Source organism: Microtus pennsylvanicus, chromosome 18 (assembly GCF_037038515.1).
Source record: "Microtus pennsylvanicus isolate mMicPen1 chromosome 18, mMicPen1.hap1, whole genome shotgun sequence".
In the NCBI taxonomy this organism is placed as follows: Eukaryota; Metazoa; Chordata; class Mammalia; order Rodentia; family Cricetidae; genus Microtus; species Microtus pennsylvanicus.
Window position 1 is genome coordinate 3,784,998 of NC_134596.1, and position 24,947 is coordinate 3,809,944.

Consider the following 24,947-nt stretch of genomic DNA (forward strand, 5'->3'; position numbering starts at 1 on the left):
AAAGATTAAAAACAGGCTCCCCGGGAGGTGTGTTTGGGGCCAGGGAGCTGCACAGTGATGCGAGGGTCATGGCCCCGAGAGTGGGGGGCGGGGCGCGGCGAGACCCCTCCCCATCTCCCGCCAAATCAGGTGACGTTAAAAAGCCCTTTTCGGGGTTTAAAAAAAAAAAGAGTCGGTGCGCTCCGAGAACCCCGCCCCATTTGCTCTCAGGGTGGGTGAGATTTGGGCCACCAAGTCCCCTCTGGCTCATGGTTTCCCCAACGTGAGGGGACGCAGGACGCTGCTCCAGGCGGGGTCCAGCCAGGTCCGTTTCCGTCCTTCCCAACCCATGTGGGTCCTGTCCACTCTAGAGCGCCCCCTCGGGCCGTGGCCTGCGCTGACCGAGGGGGCGACGGGGGCCTCCCGGAGCCGCATCATACCTCGGACTCCAGACTGGAGAAGTGCGCAGAGCCCCTGCGCGTGCCCAGGTCCCCGCCCCGGTGTCTCCGGTGCGGTGCGGGGGGCAGCTGCGGCCCCCAGTGCGCAGCATGCGGGCAGCGGCGCGCGTGGCGTGAGGGCCCGGTGAGCCTGCGTGAGGGGGCCGCCCGCGGACAGGAGCTCAGGTCCTCGAGCGAACGCGAGGTGGGCGCGGGCGGCGGGATGTCCCAGCCGCCTGCCGAGCGCCGGTGTCGGTGGTGGTGCGGCGCAGCGGGCGGACGGTGCGAGGCCCGCGGGCGGTGAGGGTGCGGGCGTGGACACCCACAGCGTGCCCGGCGCCTGGGTGGTGGCCCAGCAGCCCAGGGTGGCGGCGGAGGCGCCCACCAGCCGCCGTCGAGGCCGTCGTGCGAGCAGCTGAGGTGGCGCGGCGGCGGTAGCAGCTCTAGGCTGGCGCAGTGGCGGCAGTGCCACGCGGGGCCGCTGCGCGGGGGCAGGTAGTCCCAGCTGCCGGCGCGCCAGCCCCCGAGCTTGTCGACCGACCAGTAGCGGCCGGGCGGTGGCCCGAGGCGCTCGGCGTACGGGTACGGGAAATCGGCGAACCACCAGGGCTCCAGGCCGCCGAGCGACGCTCCGCCCAGGCTCTCCGAGTCCTCGGAGTCCGAAGGCGACGGCTCGAGGTCCAGGTAGGCGCACGGTGGGGGCGCGGCGCGGCGCGGCGGCGGGGCACTTGGGGCCCCCGCGCTCGGGCCGCCCGCGCCCCCACCCAACAGAGGCTGGCTCTCGGGGTCGGAACGCGGCCAGCGCGTGGGCGCAGGCGGACTCTCGTCCTCGAAAGCCAGGCGGCACAGTGGCGGCCCGACGGCGGCAGCTGCGGCGGCGGGCGGCGCAGGCGGGGATGGGAAGCCGGGGAAGGCGCCGGCGGGGGGCTCGGCCGCCTCCTGGTCGCGCACGATGGCGAAGTAGGACGGTGGTGGCTTCTGCGGGGGCTGTGTGGCGGGTGGGGACAGAGGGCGTCCGGCCGCGCCTCTGGGTGCCGCGCGCGCCTCGCCGAGGCCCAGCCCCTGCGGCTCGATGGGACCGTAGTATCGGTGGAAGCCGTCGGCCAGCGCTGCGCCTCCCGGAGGCCCGGTGCCCTTGGCCCTGCGCCAGCGGTCGGCGGCTGCTCGCTCTCGGGGCACGAAGGGTGCAGGGGCTGGGGGCGGGCGCGCGGTGGGGTATGCGGGGCTGGGTAGTGGCTGCGGCGGGGGCGGGGGCTTGGCAGGCGGTGGAGCCGCCTCGGCGCTGCAGCAGCTGTACATGCCCTGTGAGGGGTGCGGACGGGTCAGCCGGGTGTCTGCACCCACTCCCTCTTCTTCCACACTGGGCCCTGCCCACACCTTCTGTTTCTTTGTCTCTCCCTATGCCCCTTCCCCTCTTCTGGTGCTTCCCCTGCCTCCAGGTTCCCTTTCCTACCCTGGAGAAGGCCAGCAGGAAATCCATGCGGTGGGTAGGCCCCAGGCAATGCCGCAAGCGCCAGTACACCAGATGTTCCCAGGCGAAGACCAGCAAGGAAAGGCCCATGGCCACCAGGAGCATGTAGAAGACACCTGCCATGTTATCGATATCCAGCTTGCTGCTCATCACCTCGATTTTGTCATTGTGGCAGATCCCGGAAAGCCACAGCCGTTCCAGCATCTCAATCTCATCTGGAGATGGGGTCAGAGTCACTTACTGTGAACACACTCTGCTCCAACAGAGCCCCAACCCCAGCCCATCCTCCCCAGGACCGAAGGCCAGCCCTCCCTTCTCCAGAGTAGGACTTCCCGCCCAGCAAAGCCGCACCATCCCCCAGGAACTGCAGCAGCGCCAGGTCGATGGGTCGCTTCCAGCGGGAGCCCTTGTGAAGGGCAATGCCATAACCGGTGGTAGCGAAGACCTTGCCGGAGCCGATGGTGACCAGCTTGCAGCCCTCATCCTTGCGGGCCATGTAGTTGAGCACTGCCGCATCGTAGATGAAGGCGTCCAGTTTCCTGAGGACAGGGACGTGAAAGACAGGGTCAGTCTCATGTAGATGACCTCATGGCACTCCAGGAACCCCTTTCACCTCTAACCCCAACTGCTCAGGAGTTCCTTGGGCAGGTACCTCCTGTGCCTCTTTTCAACAGTGGTCAAAGGGGCCTAATTCTGACACCAGCACGCTGAAACCTTTGCAGAGGCGGTAGTGCCTGGGAAGGCGGTGCTGGAGAGAGGATGGCCTTTTAACTGACATGGGAACAGTCTCTTAATCCAACATATTGCCAAAGAAAATACTGTTTCGTGTTTTTGTTTTTAATGGAGAGTTAACGTTAAAAAGGCCGGACAGTGGTGGCACACACCTTTAATCTGCCTTGGGAGACAGAGTCAGGCGGATCTCCGTGGGTTTGAGGCCAGCCTGGTCTACAGAGTGAATTCCAGGACAGCCAGGGTTGCACAGAGAAACCATGTCTTGAAAAACCAAAACAAAGAAACAAAGTTGTGTTGGGGTGTGTGTGTGAATGTAGCCCAGAGGCAGAGCAGTTGGTAGCAGGGGAGTTCACAACCACTTTGTAACTCCACCTCCAGGAGTTCTGATGGCGTCTTCTGGTCTCTGCGTGTATCTGCACCCATTTTATGACACACACTCACATAGACACAGAAACTTTAAAAAGTAATTAATCTATTTATCTTGCGTATGCAGTGTTCTCTCAGCATTCACACCTACAAGGCCAGAAGAGGGCATCAGAGCTCCTGGTTGCAGATGGTTGAGCTGCCATGTGGTTGTTGGGAGTTGAACTCAGGACCTCTGGAAGAACAGCCAGTGCTCTTAACCTCTGAGCCATCTCTCCAGCCCCCAAATATAAATATTCTAAAAGGCTTTAGATTTTATTAGTTGTGACACTGGTGGTGGAACCCGGGCCCTATACACATTATATCATGCTCTCGTCACGCCATGACCGAGCCGTACCCCTAGACCCTCAATGTTGGGCGCTAGGAAACACCTAATAGCCACAGCCCAAGCTCTGCCTTATAAAGAGGCTTAGCAGGGGGAGTGGCAGCGACACCAGGGAGCCCTTATATCTGACCTGTATTCTACCTGTTACTGTTCTTCAGACTCATCATTTGATCCCCACAAAACAGAAGTAAAACTAAAACCTTTCTGTCTCTTCTTTCCAGAAGGGGAACCCGTCTCATCTGGGCCCTAACATATTAAGCTTTGGTTGGGAGAGTAGTCGGGGTACCCCACGGATGCCTACCACTACTGTCCTTCACTCCTGACCTCCGCTTCTTCTGAGACTGCCAGCCCCCGAAGCTGGCACACAGGTCTTCATTCCTAGCCCAGGCATAATCTGGCACATACAATGATTTTTTTTTTATTTTTTAAAGATTTATTTATTAAGTATACAACATTCTGCCTCCATGTATGCCCACATATCAGAAGAGGGTGCCAGATCTCATTACAGATGGTTGTGAGCCACCATGTGGTTGCTGGGAATTGAACTCAGGACCTCTGTAAGAGCAGTCAGTGCTCTTAACCACTGAGCCATCTCTCCAGCCCCCAATGATTTTTTTTTTTTACAGAATAAATTGTTGTGGGATATTTGTTTAACCAAGCAAAGATGTGTTACATTTGTTTGTTTGTTGCATTTGTTTCACCTTGCCAGCCTGAGGCACCTGATTGGTCTAATAAAGAGCTAAACAGCCAATAGCTAGGCAGAGAAAGGACAGGCAGGGATAGCAGGCAGAGAGAATGAATAGGAGAAGTCTAGGCTTGAGGGGAGGAGAAGGAAGAACCAACAGCAAGGAGAAAGAAGGACACACCCAGGGGAAGAAACCAGGCAGATGCCAGACAGACACAGAGAAGCAGTAAAAGTAAGATACACAGAAACAAGGAAGGTAAAAAGCCCCAAGGCAAAGGTAGACAAAGAGAAACAGGTTAAGTTAAAAGAGCCTGCCAGAAATGAGCCTAAGCCAGGCCAGGCATTCAGAACCAGTGAGTCTGTGTCATGATTTGGGAGCTGGCTGGTGACCTAAAGGAAGAAGCCTGGCTCAGTGAATTATAACTGAACAGTCCACACCAGTAAGCAGGCCCAGAAGCACCAGAGACCAGACGCTCTGAGCCGCTAAAGCCATCTCGTCAGCCCCTACAGTTCTTCTTACGTTTATTTGTTTATTGCGTGTGTAGGCACATGCATGGCATCGTGCACTTGTGGTCAGAGGACAACTTGCAGGTCAGTTTCCTTCCACCCTGTGGGCTCTGGAGATTGATCTCCCTCCGGCCACCAGGCTTGGGAGCAAGCGCAATGACCCTATGAGCTATCGCCAACCTTGCTTTTTGAATTTTTTTATTTATTTTTAAATATTTATTTATTAAGTATACAATATTCTGTCTGCATATATGCCTGCAGGCCAGAAGAGGGCACCAGATCTCATTACAGATGGTTGTGAGCCACCATGTGGTTGCCAGGAATTGAACGCAGGACCTTCGGAAGAGCAGGCAATGCTCTTAACCGCTGAGCCATCTCGCCGACCCCTGAATTTATTATTTTTACATTTAATTATGTGTGTGGGAGGGCATGGCATGCACACGGAGGTTGGAGAAAAACTTGTAGGAGTTGGTCCTTCCTTTCTACCACATTGGCTCCAGGGATTGCACACAGGGCTACAGCCTTGGGTCTATGTCACTTGTAATGCGTGTGAGCATGCTCAGTTGTTTGTAAGTGCTTGTGTGTGAAGGTGGGGGGGGGGACCTTGGGTATCATCCTCAGGACCACAGTCACCTTTGAGACATGATCTCTTTTTTGAGACAGTCTTACTATATACCGCTAGCGGCTTTGAAACTTACTTTGTGGACTAGGCTAGCCTGAAACTCAGAGACTTGCCTGTCTCTGCTCCTTAGTGCTAGGTTAGAAGGCGTGCACTTCCATGCCCAGTGAGACATACATTTTATTAGCCTAGCGCTCACCAAAGGGAAGCCTCAGGGATGTACCTGTCTTGGATTCCCCAGCACTAGTTTCACCAGCACGCAGTTTTTCATGGCTCTGTCATCTCAGCCCCAATGCTACTTTCTTTGAAGATGGATCTCGCAGAGTTACCGAGACTGGCTTTAGCTTCATAGGCTCCTGCCTGGAGCCCCAAGTATCTGCGATGACAGGCCAGCACCACTAGGTCTGCCCCTCGTTTATTCTTTCAGTGGTATAGCTGCGGGGTGACGTTTTGGCCACACTTCTTACAGACTCCAGATAACTTCTAAGCCAGGGCCTCACCCTTGTGTAGTATTGTCCAGAAACCCTGCTGTGATAAGATAGACCCTGTGTGTGGATATGGTAGCCACTGTCCACATAGGCTCGAGTACTTGAAGTTTGGCCACAGTGGGGAGATGGAATTTTAAATATTTCCTTGATTTTTTTTTTTAAACTAAAATACTACTGGGTGGACCAGATCTGTGGGATGGCAAGCTAAAGGCATGACTGGAGGCTGACCACAGATAGGGAGGATTCGCCAGGAAGGAATACTTACCTTTATGTGGTGCATGTGTGCATGCATGTGTGTGTGTTCCACTCGGATTCTGGTAGCCGCTGAAATCCATCACAGCCTCTAGCCTGTCAACTGATTTAAACCCTGCTTTATTAAGCTTCAGAGAATCTCATGCGTAAATGCCTTGAGTGTGTGTGTGCGTGCGTGTGTGTGCATGCGCGCGTGTGTGTGCGCGTGCGTGCGTGTGTGTGTGTGTGTGTGTGTGTGGAAAGGACAGAGCAGAACCTGTCTGTGCACTCACCTCTACTGGGAAGACCCCTGGAATTGAGGTGATACAGCCAAAGCAAAGAAGAACTTGGGGTGAAGTAGAGGCTAGGAGGCCCCGAGAATTACCTTTCATTTTGGGGAGGTCATTGAGGGTCCCACTTTGGAAAGGGGTCTTAGTTTTCTCTCTGTCCTTAACTGGCAGAGGGATCCCAGCTGACATCTAGGAGTGTGTAGACACAGGCAAGCCGGCAGGCACACTGCCTTGCAGGCAAACTGTAATTCCTCTCTAGGTTTCTCTCTGTTAAGGAAAATGCCCAGGAGGGCAGCAAGTGGATTGCTCTCCACATTTAAGTGGAGGCGACTTAGCTATTCAGGCTTGGACTGAGGGGAGAGATGGAAGGGCTGGGGAATAGCATCAAATGGAGAGTCTTCTTGGAGGAAAGGAGTGCACGCACTTGAGCCTTTGAAAGAAGTGCTACAAGACAAAGCTTCCAAAATGGAAACAGTGGAGGAACTTCAGCAGACGGAACCAAACAGCATTTCCTTGTTAGTTTTTTGGTCCTAGTGGAACCGAGAGCCTCAAGCTAAACAAGAACTCCTCCACCGAACTGCATGTCTAGTCTAGCACTCCCTTTTATCTTTTTTAAGATTTATTTTATTACTGTGAGTGTTTTGCCTGTGTATTTGGGCAGCACATGCATGCAGTGCCTGTAGAGGCCAGAAGAGGGCATGGGATCCCGTAGATCTGGAGTTACAAATGGAAATCACCGTGTGGGTGCTGCTGGGAATCAAACCTGGGTCCTCTGCAAGAGCAAAGTGCTCTTAACTGCGGAGCCATCTCTCCAGCCCCCATCACTCCCTAAGTAGTTATTTGCTCAGCCGGTCTGTGACCTAATGCCTGCCTCCCCTTTTTCCTAAATCCCTATTTATATTCAACCTAGGGTTGGAGACAAACTGCCTAGAATTCCCCTTTGAGGGGCTGGGGGTGTGACTCAGTGGTAGAGCCCTGTCAAGTGGGGGTGGGCTTTGAGGTTTCCAAAGCCCAGCCCAGGGGCAGTCTCTGTCTCTGTCTCCTTCCTCTCTGCCTGCTGCTTGTAGATCAGGATGTAAACTCTCGGCTGCCACTCTGGTATCATGCCTGTCTGCTTCCCATCATGACGGCCATGGACTAACTCTAAAAGCTGTAAGCCATCCCCCAGTTAAATGCTCTCTTTTCTGAGACTTGCCTTGGTCACATAGAACGGTGACCAAAGCACCTAGCAATGTACACAGCCAATCCACAGCATGGCAAAAGCAAATCTATAGCCTAACCAGGTGCCTAACTTCTGTTAGCATTTGAAAAGGTGAGGCAGGAGAATTGCTGTGAGTTTGAGGAGATCCTCAGCTATATAAGCAGAGCATGCAGTCTGCTGCAGGGGCCCAGCTTCCTGAGCTGTCAACCATGCTGCCGTGGGCCTTGGTGATGCAGCTGTTTCTGAGTCACGTCTGCTCCTGTAAGTAACCCCTCACCCATATTCCTGTAAGTAACCCCAGGAAAACTCACTGGTGCACCCAGTTGGACTTTGGTGATATCCGTACTTTGGTCTGTCTGTCATGGGCTCCCTATCTGGGATGTGCAGACGAATGTTGTGTCTCTCCAGGATAAGTCTTGTCACACAACAGCCCTGTCTAAAATAGAATAAACAAACAAACCCCCAGCCATTTCTCATATCATTTGCTCGAGTGTATATTAAAAAATAAAGTCTGCCTTCAACCTTGCTTTCCTCATATTTACTCCGGCTCTGTGGGCCGAAGGAGCTCCAAGTTTTCCCAGCACCTGCCTCTTCAGCTTGCTCTTGTCCCGTCTCCTACTGTGCCCATTGGCTGTAGCTCAGCAGTCTGTGCCGTGAGACACCGCTGTACCCACCTGTCACTGTTCCAGCCACACTGACCTAACACCTGGACCCTTGTGCTGGTGTCGCCTCTGGAAAGTTTTCCCAGGCAGCAACCCAGCTCAGTCCCTCACTTCCTTCTAGTGTTTGTCCAGAAGGTCTCTCTGGAGCCCCTGGTTGAACACTAGGGCTCCTCCACAGGTCTCCCATACTTCTTATTTTGCAGGCACATGTCCCCCGCAGCACAGCATAAACTTTACGCAGCCTGTAATCTGTCCCCTGCACTGAATTTTAAGTTTCATGAAGGACTTCCCTGGTTTCCTTTTTTGATACAATCTAGAGGTATCTGAGAACCGCAACTGAGAAAATGCCTCCATAAGATTGGCCTCTAGCTGCCAGGCAGACACCTCTAATCCCAGCACTTGGGAGGTAGAGGCCAGCTGATCTCTGTGAGTTCCAGGCCAGCCAGGCTACAAAGCAAGGCTCTGTCTCGAGAAACAAACGATAGTGCCGTCTCTTGGTCACCGTGGTGACCGACAGCCATGCACCACCACCATCTGTACTTGCATCTTGAGACTTGACAATCTTGACTCGGAGCAGCTACATTCAAGGGTCTGTGTCCTGGACTACGAGTCTAACATTTTCCATCCACTGCAGAAACATGCTAGTCTACTACATATGGCTGTCTGTGGACATAGGACTTGTACCTGATCACTGCTGGGGCAGGGCTCAACCTCCACCTAGACCTCAACCAATACTTGACGGAGGTGGGAGGGAGGGAGGAACGGACACAACAATGCCTTTCCCCTTTCATCATTAGTGCTCATCAAGCCCGTACCAGCCTGATCTATTATTTCCCCCTTTGTTCCTTTCTATATTGTGTGTGTGTGCGTATGTGTGTATGCATGTGTGCGCGCACACGTATGTCTACAGTACACCAAGGAGAGAGATCCCAGCATACTGGCATTGGGAATTCCCTGACAAACAAGGTCCGATTCAGCCCAGGGTGGATCCCGTGGTCAACAGCCCTGCTCCTGCTCATGCTCTTACAGGCTTGCCCTTCCCGCCAGCGGCAGACCTCCCCTCCCAAACGTGAGTAATATTGACATCAGTAAAAAAACAACAGAATGAACGGGGAGAGGGAAGCAAACCGCTGAAGTATTACTAATACCGGAGGAAGAAGACAAGATATTGTAACCTTAAACAAGAGCAGAACTCTGTAAAAGTCAATACTGTGGAACTTATAAAACACTAAAAACCAGAATCACCTAGTGTAGTGAGCACACCTATAATCCCACACTGGGAAGGTGTAGGCAGAAAGATCACTGAAAGTTCCAGGCCATTCTGGTCTACAACAGGAAACGCCCCAAAGTCAGAAAACAAACAAACAAAAACAAACCATTATCAACAAAAACAATTCTGAGACCAAAGAAACAAGTTCTTGGGAAGTAAGAATACATTTGGCCAGGATTGTTGGTGAAAAGCTCACCTCCCGTGCTTACGAGCCCTGCTTCCGTCCCCACACCTCAGAAGCATGAGTCAGCAGAATGCGGTAAGGAGGAGAAGGAGGTTCACTGGGGCAGAAGGGATGTGACATGGAAGGAGCAGAGCTAGTGTTCGGACAGCCCTCGCCTGGGGCCGTCCTGGCGTTGAGGCAGGGGGAGAAATGATCCAGACAAAGACTTAGGAATTTGCACAATCTTGGGCTCTCCTCAGAGACACAACAGCAAAAAAGATGGTGAGGATGAAAGGAAAACAGAGACGAGCACACTGGAAAGTTCCAGAATCGGAAGGGGCATGATGGCGACGCAGAAGTCTGCCAGCTGGACTGTCCATCAGGTTCGAGGACAGATTCACACTGTCGCCAGATGCACACTACTCATGCCCTTTCTCTGGAAGCTTAGAAGGGACAAGCAACCAAACCCCCCAATCCACGAATTTGTGAAAAAGCAGAATCCATCTCGGTGGCACGACCCCAGCACAGTAGCCGTGCTCCAGACAAGAGCAGGCCAGAGGCCAAGACAAGCTTCTGCAAGATGAAGTCAGTTGGCTGTTGCCTCTAAACATAAGGAAACATTCAGACTGTTAGCAGGGAATTTGAGCTAAGTACAGAGAATGCGCGGGCATTAAATAACTGGAAAAAAAGACAATTAGTAACTCAGAGAAACAAAGAGCCTTGGGGAGGAAGTAATCACGCTTTACTCTTGGCGGCAGCTGTGCGGCCTACACACAGGACTAACAGAAACACCGCGTGTGCGCGGCTGGGCTGATTGGAATATGAGAATGAATATTCCATTGTGACAAGTGGCAGTATAATGGTTGAAATTGAACAACAAGAGTTAGCTGTGCAAACACGCTATTTAGAGATAAGGAGATAAATCGCAAAATGACACAGTGAAAGAGATGGCCGTAGCTGTTCTTTCAGGTGGGAGAAATGGAGGGTAGGCAGATCTTTTCACTAGGAAAGATAAGTCTTGGGTGGGCCTGGTGACACAGGCCTGTAATCCCAGCACTCTGGAAGAGAAACCAGGAGAAGCGGAATTCAGAGCCAACCAGCTACCTGTTAAGTCAGGGGATAACCTGAGGACTATCTAAAAATGGAAAAAGAAAAAATCCTGTATTTCACCCTCCCAAATCTGGATGGATAATTCTAATAAAAAGAGAACTGAAATTTTTAAAAATAAAAAGCAGATACCCAGGACAAAACAACTTAGCAAAGGCAGGAGACCATGGGAAGAATCACAGAGAAGTCCTGGGGAGCCGGTCGCGCTTGTAGGGGTGAGGAGACCGGTGAGGGGTTCTGAGAAGCAAGGCAGCGAGGAGGCCTGGGTCCAGTCAGACCTGGGGTTCAGGCCCACCGGACAGCGCTGGGAATGTTGCTGTCCTTCCGAGTCTTACAGAAGATAGACACCCGGCATGGTTATGAGGCAGCATGAGGTAAAGTGAGGCCCCTCCCAAAATCATATTCCAGAGTCTGCTCTCTGGACCTGAGGATGAAAGAGCCTCAAGGAGGTCAGGTGGGACTATCCATTAACACCTGCAGTTTGACAGTACTGTGTGCTTCTCCCTTTGATCTGGCTGTGCCCTTAAAACCCCCATCTGAGACTGTCCACACACTTGTGCGCAAGTGCACACACACACACACACACACACACACACACGCATGCACACGCACGCACACGCACATGTGATGGCCAACTGAAAACAGCCAAATGTCACCAACCCAGGCACTGTAGCATGGTCATGTGACACTGGCTCAGGGGCATATCCAGCAAGTAGCCAATGAAATGTCTGTCACCAGTGTCTGGTGATTTCCTGTGCTGTTCATGGTGACCAGAAGGGAGAAGCTTTCTGGGGAGCCCAAGGTTCTGCATATCACTCTCTGGCTTCACACCATTGCCCCAGGACACAAATGCACATCTGTGCTGCCCCCTCACTACATGGGCCCCTCGATGTTATTTTTTATCATTTTGGTTTTTGAGTCAGGGTTTCTCTATGCAGCCCAGGTTGACCTTGCATATGCTGTAAAATCCTTCAGCCTCAGACTCCTGAATTAGGTAATTCAGCCACAGCACCCAGCATAGAACCCAACTCTTTTATTTAAGACTTATTTATTTATTATGTATACAGTATTCATCCTGCATGCCAGAAGAGGGCACCAGATCTCATTACAGATGGTTGTGAGCCACCATGTGGTTGCTGGGAATTGAACTCAGGATCTTTGGAAGAGCAGCCAGTCATCTTAAACTCTGAGCCATCTCTCCAGCCCTTTATTTATTTATACAGGCAGTTCTGACTGTCCTGGAACTCAACGTCATAGGCCAGGCTGGCCTGGAACTCAGATCCACCTGCCTCTGCTTCCCGAGTGCTGGAATTAAAAGCGTGTGACACCATGCCCAGCCATAACTCAGCTTAAAAAAAAATCTATAAAAAGACATAGGATGAGGACTCAAGCTATTTTTACTCAATAAAGGCTATAAGTGTGGGCTGACAGTTTTGCATGTAAAAAATTAATTACATGTTTTTGGTTCTTGGGAGTAGGGGGCAGAGTTGGGATTTAGTGTTTTCTGGGTAGTCCCGGTCTACTTCTCTCAGATTCAGAATCCCCTTTGCTCCTCTTGTCTTCCTCGGGACCGAGTGCTGGATTATAGGCTGGTGACACCGTGCCCAGATGAAGCTCACTCTTTGACCCCTGAGCACTGAGCCAGGCCAAGACAATGCTGTCTTGTCTATGCGACCTCCCCTGGAGAAGGCAGCTGGCACCAGTGATGCTGTGGTGGAGAGCAGCCCTGCTCTCCGAGGGGACCCAGGAATCCCTGGGGTCTTTCTAGAGGGAGGGGCTGACAGGAGGAGTCAGCTGACTGTCAGGGAGGCTAAGGAAGTGAATTCAAAGGTGTGGGGTCCCAAGCCCTCTGATGTGTTCTGTTCATGAGGCTCACGGTTTCCATGTGCTAACGCTGCTATGGCTAGCCACGTACTGGTGTGTTCTGTGTGCTAACGCTGCTATGGCTATCCACGTACTGGTGTGTTCTGTGTGCTAACGCTGCTATGGCTAGCCACGTACTGGTGTGTTCTGTGTGCTAACGCTGCTATGGCTAGCCATGTGCTGGTGTGTTCTGTGTGCTAACGCTGCTATGGCTAGCCATGTGCTGGTGTGTTCTGTGTGCTAACGCTGCCATGGCCAGCTGTGTGCTGATGTGTTCCGTGTGCTAACGCTGCCATGGCTAGCTGTGTGCTGATGTGTTCCGTGTGCTAACGCTGCCATGGCTAGCTGTGTGCTAATGTGTTCCGTGTGCTAACGCTGCCATGGCTAGCCGTGTGCTGATGTGTTCCGTGTGCTAACACTGCCATGGCTAGCCATGTGTTGGTGTATTCCGTGTGCTAATGCAGCCATGGTTAGCTATGTGCTGATGTGTTCCATGTGCTAATGCTGCCATGGCTAGCTGTGTGCTGATGTGTTCCGTGTGCTAACGCTGCCATGGCTAGCTGTGTGCTGATGTGTTCCGTGTGCTAATGCTGCCATGGCTAGCCATGTGTTGGTGTATTCCGTGTGCTAATGCAGCCATGGTTAGCTATGTGCTGATGTGTTCCATGTGCTAATGCTGCCATGGCTAGCTGTGTGCTGATGTGTTCCGTGTGCTAACGCTGCCATGGCCAGCTGTGTGCTGATGTGTTCCGTGTGCTAACGCTGCCATGGCTAGCTGTGTGCTGATGTGTTCCGTGTGCTAACGCTGCTATGGCTAGCTGTGTGCTGGTGTCATGCCTGCCTGCTCCTGTGCATGGGGCAGCTCTGAGCTCAGTTGCATTGTGAACTGAACAGCACACTGGATTTCAAAGACCAAGTGTTGGAGAAACGTAGGTAGAAGGCCTCAACTCCTTGGCCTGTGTTAAAGGTCTGTTATCCTACTGTGTGGAAAGCCATGGCAGAAGGATAGGAGTTCAAGGCCAGCCTGCAATACACAGAGAGATCCTCTCCAAAAATATGTGTGTGTATGCAAACCAAATCATGTTTGTACTGATGTATCCAAATAACATTTTGGGGGCCGGGCAGTAGTGGTGCACACCTTTAATCCCAGCACTCAGGAGGCAGAGGCAGGCAGATCTCCTTGAGTTCGAGGTCAGTCTGATCTACAAGAGCTAGTTCTCAGATAGGCTCTAAAGCTACAGAGAAACCCTGCCTCAAAAAACCAAAACCAACCAACCAAACAAACAAAAAACAAAACAAAACAAAAAACCAAATAACATTTTGGACTTGCTGGGTTCAATAGCTAACAGAAATACAATTGCTCAGATGGCAGAAAAATATGAAGAATTTGGAAAAGACTTATATGTCTACTACATCAACTTCAGGAAGGCATTCGATAGCATTTGGAGGAAAGGTTCTACAGGCACCCAGAGAAAATCATAAGAATACTAGAAAACACCTATAAAGATCCCTTTGCATTAGTCAAAGAACTAAGTGATGTGGGAGTCCCCTCTGTGTGCTGTGATTACCATTAATGAATAAAGAAACTGCTTTGAACCTGTAGCAAGGCAGAATTTAGGTAGGTGGGGAAAGCTAGGCTGAATGCTGGGAGAAAGAAGGGCGGAGTCAGAGAGAAGTCATGGAGCTGCCAGAGACAGACATGCTGAAACTTTGCCAGTAAGCCACTGCCACGTGGCAATACACAGATTAATAAAAATGGGTTAAATTAATATGTAAGCATTAGCCAATAAGTAGCTAGAGCTAATGGACCAAGCAGTGATTTAATTAATACAGTTTCTGTGTGGTTATTTCAGGGCTAAGCAGCCTGGGACAAACTAGCCTCCCTGCAACAACTAAGTGATCAGTTTAAAACAATCGTAGGAGTGTTGCAGGGATGTGTCCTCTCACCACTGATCTTTAATATATTCCTGGAATTAATAATAGCAACAGCCCTGGAGGATGTGGAGATAGGTGTGCAGACAGGTGCTGTGTGAATCAATAACTTGCGTTTCTCTGATGATACAGCACTGCTTGCTGAAAGTCCAAATGAGCTGCAGGCCATGGTCAATAGAGTGGTGGAAATCAGTGAAAACCTTGGTATGAAAGTAAACATCGAGAAGACTGAGATACAACACATGGGAAGAGCACACAAGAATTTTAGCAGTCATAAAGAATCAGAACCTCAAGCTGTCAACTTTGTCTGTCTGGGAGGAAACCTCAGTTCAAAGGAGGGAACTATTTCAGATGTCAAAATGTGGGTAGGGATACTGAGGGCCGCATTCCAGGTGCTAGGAAAGGTTTGGTCAGCAAGAGACATAACAACAACAACAAAATTACAAGTCTATGAGACACTTGTCTTGAGCTGCCTTCTTTACAACTCTGAAGCCTGGACAGTGAAACGCTCCTCAGAACCAGGGCTGAACGTGTTTGAGATGGCATGTCTCAGGAGGGTTCTAGGTGTCACATGAAGTGACGGGTTGTGCAATCATGACATTAAGAAACATCTCCATCTACAGAAGGAAGTAAACTACAGGATGCTGCAGTGGTGCTTGAGATACTTAGTCCGTGTTATGAGAATGAATGACAGCAGATACCTGTAGATAGCACTGCTTAGAGGGGTGCATGGGATAAGGTGAAGAGGAAGGCCCCAACAATGCTGGATAGACAGCATGAAGCAAGACTGTGGAACCTTGGGTATGACAATAACACTGGCATCTAGGACTGCCCAGGATAGCAACAACTGGAGAACAATCATAAACAGGCTGCCCATGCATGCTTAAGCATTGTGGGGGCATAAATGATGGTGATGGTGATGATGATGATGACGGTAATGGTGGTGACGATGATGATGACAATGGTGATGATGTTGATGGATGGTGATGATGACCATGGGGATGATGGTGGTGATGATGGTGATGGTGATGATGACGGTGATAATGGTGACAGTGATGGTGATGATGTTGGTGGTGATGATGGTGGCTGTGATGATGGTGGTGGTGATGATGATGATGGTGGTGATGATGATGATGATGATGATGGTGGTGATGATGGTGATGATGGTGATGATGATGATGGTGGTGATGATGGTGATGGTGATGATGATGATGGTGGTGATGATGGTGATGATGATGATGGTGGTGATGATGATGATGATGGTGATGATGATGGTGATGATGATGATGGTGGTGATGATGATGATGATGGTGATGATGATGATGGTGGTGATGATGGTGATGATGATGATGGTGGTGATGATGGTGATGATGATGATGGTGGTGATGATGATGGTGATGATGATGATGGTGGTGATGATGGTGATGGTGATGATGATGATGGTGGTGATGATGGTGATGATGATGATGGTGGTGATGATGATGGTGATGGTGATGATGGTGATGATGATGATGGTGGTGATGATGATGATGATGGTGATGATGATGATGGTGGTGATGATGGTGATGATGGTGGTGATGATGGTGATGATGATGGTGATGATGATGGTGATGTTATGTCCCGCAGAACACATTTAAAAACAAAATCTCTTCACTTGTTTCTTTTTGTCTCCCAGGGTGCCTGTAGGGTACTATGGCTACATTCCTGCTGGGCAGCACTAGGAGAGTCCACTCCCCAACACACACCCTCTGGATACTTTCATGGGTTCCCAGACTTTTAGCTGACGAGATGGCTCCGACAGTGAATTAAATCAACAGAGGTACCCGGGGTAGGCAGAGAAGCCTGGGTTCTGATGGGGTTCTTAGGATTGGATCAGAACCATGATCTCAGTGTGACACCTGTGTGCAGGAGATGAGGGAATAACGAAGGGGAAGACAAGAAAGAGGAAAGGAGAAGACAGAAGAAGAGGGGAGAAGAAGAAAAGGAAGGGAGTGGTGAGGAAGAAATGGGAGGAGGAGGACTGGGGCATGAAGAAGAGAGAAGGAAAAAAGATAAAAATGAGGGGAGGTTTCTTTTCCTTCTTTCTTTTTTTTTTCTTTTGATTTTCTTGAGACAGTGTTTCTCTGTGTATCCTTGGCTGTTCTGAAACTTGCTCTATAGACCAGGCTGGCCTCAAACTCAGAGATCCTCCTGCGTCTGCCTCCTGAGTACTGGGAATAAGGGATGCACAACCACTGTCCAGGGTTTTTTAAAGCTTATATGGCTTATTTATTTGTTATGTGCCCTGGGAGTGGAACTCAGAGCTGGCTCATGCTGGACAAGTACTGTACCACTGTGCCCTAGCCCCAGCCCCAAGGAGTTGCCTCATGGAAGTTGGAAAGTAAAATTTTTGGCAAAATAAAAATTTTATGATGCTAAAAAAATGAGAAGGAGCAGGAAAATAACAGTGGATAGAGAGTTGAATGTGATGCGACTATCCAGGGGAGGTTGGACACTAAAAGTCTGACAAGTTGGAGCTGGGGAGATAGCTCAGGGGTTAAGAGCATTGGCTGCTCTTCCAGAGGTCCTGAGTTCAATTTCCAGCAACCACATGGTGGCTCACAACCATCTGTAATGAGATCTGGTGCTCTCTTCTGGCCTGCAGAAATACATGCAGACAAAACACTGTAGATATAATAAATCTTTTCAAAACACTGACAAGTTCAGAACCAAGTGGTAGTGCACTTGCGAGATAGAGACAACAGGATCTCCGCGAGTTCCAGACCAGCCAGGGCTACATGGTGAGACCCTGTGTCCAAAAGCTGTAGTAATAATAAAAAGAAAGGAAGAAAAGAAAAAGGAGATTTCGCAAGTCCAAATCAAAGTGCAATGGGAGCATAAAATACGCCTGGGACCCTCCAAAGGTCAGGTGTTTAGTCAGGGCTTAGATTAATTAAGTGCATGTTAGAGAGATAACATTCTGAGTTAGAGTGACAAGCATGAGATTAACCTCACATCCGTCTTTTCCTGACTTACACTTAGCTCACAGCCCTGTTCCAGAAGGAAGGATGAAGGGAATGGAACAACACTGACTTAAGGAGGACGAGGCCTGTATGTCAACCTGAACTATGATGTGCTAAGCAAACACACCATTTCATGACAGAGGGAAGGAGGCCATGAAGGCCTCTCCCAGCTTCAGGGTGGAAAGGAACGGAGGCAGCAGCCTAAGAGACCTGAGCCAGAGCTGCCGCCCCAGGAGGGAGGCGAAGGCAGAAGCGCACTGGCTAACGGGTGCATCAGATTCACAGATCCTTCAAACCCAGGTGGTGCTGCTGTTGCTGTTCCCAAAAACTAACGGAATGCCAGGCCCTGGGGATGAGAACCACAGGGCCTCAGCACAGAGGCAAACGGCAGCTAAAAGAACAGGTGCTTCTGTCTAGATGCCAGGAGCTGAGATGACTTCAGATGCCTCCCACCTCTCTCTCTCTCTCGTGTGCGCGTGCGTGTTATGTACATGTGTATGTGGATGTGTGTGCACATGTGTGTAGAAACCAGAGGTCATTATTGGATGTCTTCAATTACTGTCCATCTTCAATGTGTGTGTGTTAGTGTGGATGGCGTTTGTGTGCCTGTGAAGTGCACGGAGCCCAGAGGCAGACAGAGTGTCATCTGCTCTGGCACACTCCACGTCATTCCCATGAGACAGGGTCTCTTACAAATCCTGGAACTAGGCGAGCAGCTAGCAAGCCCAGCCGTTTTGTCCCTGTGTCCCGCACAGTGCTGGGTTACAGGTGATCACACCGGTGCACCAAGCTTTCTGTGCAGATGCTGGCGATGGAAGCTCCTTAACACTTGTTTAGTGCCTGTAAGCGATCTCTCCAACCATGGCTCCTCCCTGAGCCTGGAGCTCTTCCATCAGAGAGTGTGGCTGGTGAGCACCTGTCTTCACCCTGGCAGTGCTGGGGTTACAGGCACATGCTGCCACTCCTAGCTTTTATTTGAGTCCTGAGGATTTGAACCCAAGCCCTCAGGCTTGTACAGCAAGCGGCTCTGTAGCCTTGCCCACCCCACTGTCTCCCCGTCTCCAATGGAAATTACAAGTGGATGGGGACTTGGGCATCAGGCCGAGGAACTACTAAAGCATTAGAGGTACTTAGGGAACATTTGCCAAAAAAGCTGATGAGTGGGCCAGGAGTCCAATTCTGACTCAGCACTCCAGAGGCTGAGGCGGGCGGATCTCTGTGAGTTCCAGATCAGCCAGAGCTACCTAATGAGACCAGTCTCAAAAACTAAATTAAAACAAAACAAAAATACCCAAGGCAAACAAGGAACTTGCTGTGTCCGATCCTTGGGGAGCAGGCTCTTTTTCTGTGTCCCCCACAGAGCATGGAGCCCCTGAGGCTGAGGGTCATACCCACTGGAACAGTTCTTTTAGGTTCTGCTCTGGGAACCTGGTACTTTGAAAAACCTCCACACCCATTCTAACCCTCCTCAACAAGGGAGAGGTCTGAGCAACTGGGGGTGTGCGCCAGCGATGGTGGGCACCCTTGAAGAAAGGAAAGGCAAGAATTCAGCTTTAGGGAAAGGCAGGCCAGTCAATCCTTGTAACCCCGGGAATGGAAGGAGCCATCAGTGACATTCCTTTTGGGTTGTTCAGAGTTATCTGTCAAGGCAGGAAGGCTACCATGCTGGTTCCCTAGCTCACCGTACAAAGTTTTCCATAGCATAGAGTCCTGGGAAGTTTTCAGGGTGCTTGCCTGGATTCTCAGCAACACCTGCCATATGAATAGTGGGTGCATGAGGAGGGTGGGGAAGGAGGCACCCACAGAACATGCACTGCAGGAGGAGGGTGGAGAAGGAGGCACCCACCAAGGGTTGACGGCCAGAACATGCACTGCAGGAGGCAAAACGGAGTTGCCTGATAGGGAGTGCTGAAGCCCGGCCCAAGGGGAGGCTCACTGGTTCATAGAAAGTTTAGGTACAGAGTCTGTGTGACCACAGAAAGAGAGGATAGAGAGGCAGAGATGGAGAGCTACTAAAGAACTTTGCTGGGCTAAAGCATGGGGCGGGACTCGGCGGATGGCAAGAGCACACCTCAGGTCACAGCCTCATCCTCAGCTTACACGTCCATCTTTCCGGTGTCCCTGACAACTGCGTATGGCTGCTTGATAGGATCTTATAAACACCGAAGTCCCTGAGACAGGGTTTCCAGGTGAAGACCCTCCATGTTTGGAACTAGGGTGTGCTGCGCAGAGCAGCAACAGCCTTCCTGTGACCACGAGGCAACCAAATGAGCACGAAGGTCAAAACCACAAGTTTGGCAGAGCAGAAATGTGTAGAGAGTTTATATATTTAAATTGTCCTGCTAGCCTAGCAAATTTTATTTATTTATTTATTTTTTTTTTGGAGACAGGGCTTCACTATGTAGTTCAGAATGCCCTGAATCTCTCAATAGAGTTCCGGCAGTCATGAACCACCATGATTGGCTCCCTGGATTTGCCATCCCAGGAGACACAGAAACCAGTGTCTTAAAACTGGCTTTAAAATCCTACCAACCCAGGAATCTGCTTGCTGCCGACCATGGTTTCCAAGTACAAACCTCCCCCAGAACTGCTCTGGAATGTGTTCATGAAGACTTCAGCTGCGGGCCTAGGCTGACCCTATACTGTGCCTACCGCAGACGCGCTCAACAATCCACTGAGACAAAGGGGTAACAGATCCAGCCAGGACGGCTGCTGGAGGGGCAAGCAGGAAGATGAGTTGAGGAAGGAAGTTTCTAGACGACATAATGGCCTCCACATTGTTCCTGCTCCCTTATGGCCCCTCTACCATTCCCCCCTGCAGTGAAGGACACTTGGGGACAAGAACGGAGGCTTCTTTGCTTAATCTCCTACAAAGGTGTCTCACCACTTTGTCACAAGAGCCAACTCTGATGTCCTCAGGGGTCACCACCCGTCCTACTCTCTGCCCTCCAGCCACCTACTCGTCCAGATGTCCCTCCACACGGCTCTGCGTCTACCCTGAGAGCGTGGACACACTCCCTCTTCCTAGAAGGCCACCTGATATATGGTGATGTGACCCTGCCGAGGAGCCCACTCTGATGCCCGGTGACCCTGCCGAGGAGCCCACTCTGATGCCCGGTGACCCTGCCGAGGAGCCCACTCTGACACCCAGTGATCCTGCCGAGGAGCCCACTCTGACGCCCGGTGACCCTGCCGAGGGGCCCACTCTGACGCCCGGTGACCCTGCCGAGGGGCCCACTCTGACACCCAGTGATCCTGCCGAGGGGCCCACTCTGACACCCAGTGACCCTGCCGAGGGGCCCACTCTGACACCCAGTGACCCTGCCGAGGGGCCCACTCTGATGCCCAGTGACCCTGCCAGTTTGTGTGTTTGATACTCATTTTTCACCCTAGACCCTCAGTAACTGAGAACAGGAAATGTCTGTCTAATATTAGTCCAGCACAAAAAGGCAATAAGAAAAAAACCATGCTGAAAGACTAAATAAAGGAGGGGCACTCAACCTAGGAAACGACAGTGCTGGGGAACAGACCCTGGGTTTGGGGCACACCAGACCAGCCCTCTACAACTGAACCACAACCCAGGATCTAAACTAGGTTTGCCATATCCGGGTGCTACACTCTAGGGACTAAATTTAACTGTATCCCTATGATTTACGGAGCTAACATAAAAAAATACAGACCCTTTCCTGTAACCCAGATATTCACTGCAGAGTTCAGAACTGATGATAATGGCACAGTAACTATGGCAAAGCCGTCGTGGAGTAATCTGTGTGTGCGGATGTGGCTCTGCCAAGGCGCCTTCCAGTTGGTTGATAAAGAGCTGAAGGGCCAATAGCTAGGCAGGAGGAGATGGGCGGGCCTTCTGAGAAGAGGAGATGAGTCTAGGTACAGGAAGACCCAGAAGGGATGGAGAGGAAGCAGGAGGTACAGGATGGAAGAGAGGTAAAAAGCCCATGAGACAAAACATAGATGAATAGAAATGGGTTAATTTAAGTTATAGGAGCTAGTGGGACAAGCCTAAGCTACAGGCCAAGCTTTCATAACTAATAATAAGTCATGTCATTTTTGTGAGCTGGCAGCTCAAAGAAATATCTGTCTACAGAGAGCCACCATGCTCTGGCCACTGTTCGGTGGGTATTAACTATGTTGTTCTGGTCGTTTTAAGACAGGGTCTCAGGGGGGCCTGGAGAGATGGCTCAGTGGTTAAGAGCATTGCCTGCTCTTCCAAAGGTCCTGAGTTCAATTCCCGACAACCACATGGTGGCTCACACCCATCTGTAAAGAGGTCTGGTGCCCTCTTCTGGCCTGCAGACATGCACACAGAATATTGTATACATAATAAATAAATAAATATTAAAAAAAAAGACAGGGTCTCAGTATGAAGCCCTGGCTGGGCTGGAACTCACCAAGTGCTGCCCTCACTTTAATTCCAAATGGCAGAATTAAAGGCACATGCCACCACTCCTGACCAAACTTCGTTCTTCTACCAAGGAGCTGCCTTTATGATCCTGACTCTACGTACAAGAAACGGTTACAAAGCACTGAAGCTCTGAGTCTTCCAGGCCCCCTTAGTGAACTGCCCCAGGCTGACCTCAGACGCGGGCCCCACCCCTCCCCAAACGCTCGAGGCCCTATTGCCCGAGTCTGCGCTGACCCTGCCTTGAGCTGCGTGAGAGCCTCCTCCACTCGCGGCTGGTTGTAGCGCACCATGTAACTGTGCATGTCAGGGTAGTTGCTGCGGATGTTCTTCTCTGTGGACCCGTTGGGCACCGTCCCAAACTTCAGGGGTGGGTATTGCTCCTGGGGCCTCTGGAACTGAACAGAAGGGGAATTGTTAAGGTAGCCTCTAGGAAACTCCCAAATCCAATGCCCCATTCTGGAGAGCCAGCCCTTAGTTTGCTGGCTCTGGAGTAAGCACTAATGTAGGCACAGGGGTGTGCTGGCTCAGAGTGCAGACAGAACCACACTCCCCTTGCTATATGTAAGGTATGGTATGTAATGTATGGTTTCTGTTTAGTCTGCTATTCTATCTTTATTCCACTGAAAACAATGCTCAATGCAACCTATCCCATCTACCCCACAACCCACCAACAGTCTGAGAGGCTGGGTAGCTACTGTAACCTCACAGTGTCCCTCACAGCTGCTATCCCTATGTTCTGTGGCTGGCGCCACACGGCAAGAGCACAAGCCCAGAGGGTGGGCATTCTGAGTGCTTTGATGGATGGTTTTATGCATGTTGAATCTAATTAGTAAAAATCTGGAGTTGATTTGACTGCTGTTCTTATTTGAGACAGGGACTCACTACGTAGCCAGCTTGTCCTTGAACTCATGGTCCACCTCTGGAGGGCAGTGATTATAGGCCTGCATCATTAGCCCGAGATTGACTCCTGGACATCCTGATGTTGTGTTATTACACTTATAGTAACTCCTGGCTGGCGAATCTCCTCAAGCACAGTCTCCCGTGGATTAGCTGCGACACGAATGACGTCTTCATTGCAGTGCGAGGAGGCATTGCAGCTCCTGGGACACTGGGGACACCCTCTTCCCCCGGACCATTTAAATCATTCATCCTCTTCCAAACCTCCCATCTCTACTACTCTGGAACCTCTCTGTTCTGGGGCAGGTGACCAGCCAGCTGGCCTACCCCTGTACGCACCTTTCGGTCACTGAGCCCAGACACGGTGTCCACATACTCCTCCTGGATCATGAAGGCAGCCAGATTGGCTGTGTAGCTGGCGAGGAAGATGACGGCGAAGAAGGCCCACACCAGAACCATGATCTTGCTGGTGGTGCCCCGCGGATTCTCCACTGGCACCGAGTTGTTGAACACCAGGGCCCACAGCAGCCAGATGGATTTCCCGATGGTGAAGGTTGAGCCACCAGGGCCTGTGGGGGCCAGGACAGGAAGGGACCTCACATTCCTTCCACTCCCCAGGAGAGGAGAAAGGACTGCCGTTTTTAGCTCTACTCCAGGGGCTACTGGGAAATATAGTTCTGCATAGGGTCAGGCAGGAAGGGGACTTACGTTTGCCCGTGGCCAGGCTGCGGTTATAGCCCACAGGACTGAGGTACTCAAAGATGAAAACGGTGACGGCAACCACGGTGAGGCACATGACGAACATCATCACCCACACAGCGGGGCTGTAGGGCTCTGGGGACACGGGAGGTGTCAGCCGAGCAGGGGCTTAGGGGACCAGGTGGAGCCCAGTTGACTCCATCCATCTGTTCCCTTTTCTGGTGCCCACTCCACGGACAGCCTATCAGTACATCCCAAGAGCTACCGGGACCATTTCTGTGGCTCTCACCCCCTAGTCTAGCAGTCTTCTAAATGCTCCCTGAGCCCAGGGTCTGAATCTTCACCTCTTAGCTTCCCCTCAGGGGCTATTCTGCCACCCCAGGCTCTGCATCTGGGCACCCATGACAACCCAGCCCCAGGCCACACTCCTTGCCATCCATCTTTTTTGGTCATAGATGACAAATTTTGCCCCCGCTCCTTGCTCCTGCTCCTCAAGCTCCTTGGGCCTGTCCTCCACACCCCCATGGTCAGCAAGGAACAAGCCTGGTCCCCAAGGGAAAGGATCTTTCTCCTTCTGTCCTCTCTCTCTCTCTGAGGAGCCTTGCTTAGATGGCCAGAGCAAAAGGGGAACAGAAGTGACCTGCTAGCCTTGTTCTCTTGCCCATGTCTGCTGTCTCCAGAGATGGTGTTTCTACACAAGGTACCACAATGTGGCTTTCTGACCACCCCAAACCCGCATCCATCCGACCTTCCAGAGATGGTGTTTCTACACAAGGTACCACAATGTGGCTTCCTGACCACCCCAAACCTGCATCCATCCGACCTTGCCGCCATGCTTCTGCACATCTTCATCCTTAGTGTCGAGGGGTCACTGCGGCAGCCCCCACCCCACCAGCTTCCTGTACATCTTCATCCTTTGTGTCGGGGTCACTGCGGCAGCCCCCACCCCACCAGCTTCCTGCACATCTTCATCCTTTGTGTCAGGGTCACTGCGGCAGCCCCTACCCCTGCCAGCTTCCTGCTCCCACAGGGCTATCATCAACTCACAGCGAGCACATATCCTCATTACCTTCTGAAGTTAAGCCCTTGCCACCAGAAAGAATAAGGCCCAGACTTAGTATTAGAGTCCCAGTCCAGCCAGATACACCTCCCGCTCAGCCTTCTGGCCACCCTTTCACCCGGCTCCTCACCAGCCACACAGGCCAGCTGCGGTCTCAGGCAGTCCTCACACCCTCCATGCTGGTTGCTGCCTGCCTCCAGTGGTCTTTTTTTTTTCAAATCTTTACAAAGGTGAGATTCCTTCTTCAAGAAGGCCTCTCTCTCCTACCCACATCAACCTCTACCCTGTGCCTCTCTCTCTCTCTTCACATCAGCCTGATTTTTTATGGTATCTATTACCATGGGAACTGGTCTAGTCTGTACCCCCTAAGGAGGCAGGCAGCTCCTAGGAGGTAAGAATTTGTCTGTCTTAGTCACCATGGTCCTCCAGGTCTTAGATTCAATCTCCTGCACTGGAAAAACACTAAACAAACAAACAAATAAAC

The 24,947-nt window shown here is 51.4% G+C and overlaps 1 protein-coding gene across 3 annotated transcripts in view; it reads right to left on the bottom strand.

Moving 5' to 3' along the window:
• Positions 1-272: 272 nt before the first annotated feature.
• Grin2d (glutamate ionotropic receptor NMDA type subunit 2D) overlaps positions 273-24,947 on the bottom strand; it is a 40,108-nt gene continuing 15,433 nt past the window's right edge. For all 3 annotated transcript variants that reach the window (XM_075952691.1, XM_075952692.1, XM_075952690.1), the window contains 6 exons: positions 23,413-23,538; positions 23,044-23,273; positions 22,042-22,202; positions 2,239-2,426; positions 1,870-2,102; positions 273-1,718 (listed from right to left, as the gene is read on the bottom strand). In XM_075952691.1, the coding sequence (XP_075808806.1) occupies positions 414-1,718; positions 1,870-2,102; positions 2,239-2,426; positions 22,042-22,202; positions 23,044-23,273; positions 23,413-23,538 (2,243 nt within the window). In that variant the 3' untranslated portion in view covers positions 273-413. The remainder of the gene's footprint in view (positions 1,719-1,869; positions 2,103-2,238; positions 2,427-22,041; positions 22,203-23,043; positions 23,274-23,412; positions 23,539-24,947) is intronic.